This window comes from Ostrinia furnacalis, unplaced genomic scaffold (genome assembly GCF_004193835.3).
Source record: "Ostrinia furnacalis isolate ACB-3 unplaced genomic scaffold, ASM419383v2 OfSCF3194, whole genome shotgun sequence".
In the NCBI taxonomy this organism is placed as follows: Eukaryota; Metazoa; Arthropoda; class Insecta; order Lepidoptera; family Crambidae; genus Ostrinia; species Ostrinia furnacalis.
In genome coordinates, this window is record NW_021133433.1 from 1 (window position 1) to 2,735 (window position 2,735).

The following is a 2,735-nucleotide window of genomic DNA, read 5'->3' on the forward strand; positions in this document are numbered from 1 at the left end:
TTAGTATTGTAGTTATTTTGTTTATAATTTGTAGTTTGTAAGTAAGAATTAGCTTTAAAACTTTCTATTTTATTTGTAATATTATTATTTTTGTTTTCTTGCAATGTTTCCAATAAATCTGCTCTGTTACTTAAAAACTGTATAAATATATCTAATGAAGGAAAATTAGTTAATGTATTTCTATGCTCCTCCCATTGCCTATGAGTTATTGAATCCAGTTTTTCTGCCATCATATGGATGATGAGTGTGTCCCAATGCTGGGTAGGCTGACCCAAAGTGGACAACGCTCTAAGATTTTTATTTGTTAAATCTATAAGATGACGAATTCCTGTACAAGACTCAGTCTGTAAGTGCTTGACGTTAAACAAGGCCTGGACGTGGTTATTTACGAGCAGCCTTTTGTTATCAAACCTATCGCAAACTAACTTCCAGGCAGACTCGTAATTGTCTGCACGTACATCTAAATTATCAATAACAAGAGAAGCACTACCTTTCAAAGATGCACGAAGATAATGTAGTTTATTGATGTTATCTATGTCGGTTCTGGAATGAATTAATGATATGAAAGTATCCCTAAATTCGAGCCAGTGTTGATAGTTCCCGTGAAAAACTGGCAATTCAATCTTTGGCAATCTCACGCAATTAGATTTAAAGTTACTGGCCTGTTCATCATTGTCACTCGCCACGGCTCCTCCCTGGAGCCCGCGATGCTGGCGCGGGCGAGCGCCCAGCAGGACGCGCGCCTCTGCCACCAGCTTGTAGTACGTGTCTTCGAACTGCTCACGCTCCCGGCACTCGTCATCTTGGTCTTCCGATAACTCCTCGATGTTGCACTGTAACGCATCATATTTGGCGTATAAGTTTTCAAATTTTTGCAAACGACTTTCTAAATCCACTAACTGCAAGTTTCCTGGTTCATCAGAACTTTTAAGCAATTTTAAATCTATATATATAAAAATGAAACCCGTTTCGCGTTGTCACGGCATCACGTGTGAACGGCTGAACCGATTTCGATAATTCTTTTTTTTTAATGTTTGTGGAAGTCCAAGGATGGTTCTTACGGAAAAAAATATTAAGAAAATCTCTACGCTAAGGCGGTACGAAGTTCGCCGGGTCAGCTAGTAATTACTAAAGATCGTCAGCTTAGCTTTCATACAACTACGTTTCTTAATTAATTTGTCGTCAGCCATTATGAATGAAAAGAAAGATGAATGGAAGACGGAAGTTGTAAAATTATCAATAAAATGCAATGAATGGAAAGGTAATAAAACAGGTGCAGCGAGCTAATGACCCGGCAGCGAGCGTTAACAAAAGAACAGCTGTGCGATCGTAGATAAGGACGGCCGAGCGGCCCGCTCCGTTATCTTAATAGCCTACAAGCAAAGGAAAAAAATGCGTATGAAGACGAAATGTAAATACACTGCGTTAATAAGTGAAATGATTGATTTTATTTAATGTAACTAATTATAATTGTGATTTTAATGATTAAATGTGGTGATTACTATTAATATGAACTAGCGTGAAGCGCGAAAGATTGCTATAAAGAGAAGAAAAGGCAAAATTTAAATAATTTGGGAAGCACTCGCTCAATTTTAGCAATTTAAACGCTGTGAAAAAGAGGGATAATTAAGGAAAAAATTGGAACGACTCACGTATCTTCTATAAACCTTCCAACAAATCCTTGGCACAGGTCACAATGATAATGACTGTGCGATATTGATGACACGACGACTCGAATATGTGGCGGGTCCAAAGTCCGTCGCGCGCTGTCCTCCAAATGACCTGCGTATGGCGCGTGCGGTGCTTGCGTAGTATCCTTGCGGGAATAGTGAAGGCTCCCGCAGGTATCTAGCGTAGCTGAAGTCCACACTGAAGAGCTCCAAATTGAAGGGTCTTGAATTTTGAAGGAATTCTTGAAGTGTGGACAACGCTCTAAGATTTTTATTTGTTAAATCTATAAGATGACGAATTCCTGTACAAGACTCAGTCTGTAAGTGCTTGACGTTAAATAAGGCCTGGACGTGGTTATTTACGAGCAGTCTTTTGTTATCAAACCTATCGCAAACTAACTTCCAGGCAGACTCGTAATTGTCTGCACGTACATCCAAATTATCAATGACAAGAGAAGCACTACCTTTCAAAGATGCACGAAGATAATGGAGTTTATTGATGTTATCTATGTCGGTTCTGGAATGAATTAATGATATGAAAGTATCCCTAAATTCGAGCCAGTGTTGATAGTTCCCGTGAAAAACTGGCAATTCAATCTTTGGCAATCTCACGCAATTAGATTTAAAGCTACTGGCCTGTTCATCATTGTCACTCGCCACGGCTCCTCCCTGGAGCCCGCGATGCTGGCGCGGGCGAGCGCCCAGCAGGACGCGCGCCTCTGCCACCAGCTTGTAGTACGTGTCTTCGAACTGCTCACGCTCCCGGCACTCGTCATCTTGATCTTCCGATAACTCCTCGATGTTGCACTGTAACGCATCATATTTGGCGTATAAGCTTTCAAATTTTTGCAAACGACTTTCTAAATCCACTAACTGCAAGTTTCCTGGTTCATCAGAACTTTTAAGCAACCTTAAATAATTACTAAAGATCGTCAGCTTAGCTTTCATACAACTACGTTTCTTAATTAATTTGTCGTCAGCCATTATGAATGAAAAGAAAGATGAATGAAAGACGGAAGTTGTAAAATTATCAATAAAATGCAATGAATGGAAAGGTAATAAAAC

At 39.7% G+C, this 2,735-nt stretch overlaps 1 protein-coding gene across 1 annotated transcript; it reads right to left on the reverse strand.

Annotated features, from left to right (window-relative positions):
* Positions 1 to 5: 5 nt before the first annotated feature.
* LOC114357498 (uncharacterized) lies at positions 6 to 2,477 on the reverse strand (the record flags this gene model as incomplete). The annotated part of the gene is made up of 2 exons (XM_028311112.1): positions 6 to 943; positions 2,303 to 2,477. Coding segments are annotated over 2 exons (1,113 nt in total), but the record flags the coding sequence as incomplete, so codon positions are not given.
* Positions 2,478 to 2,735: the final 258 nt, after the last annotated feature.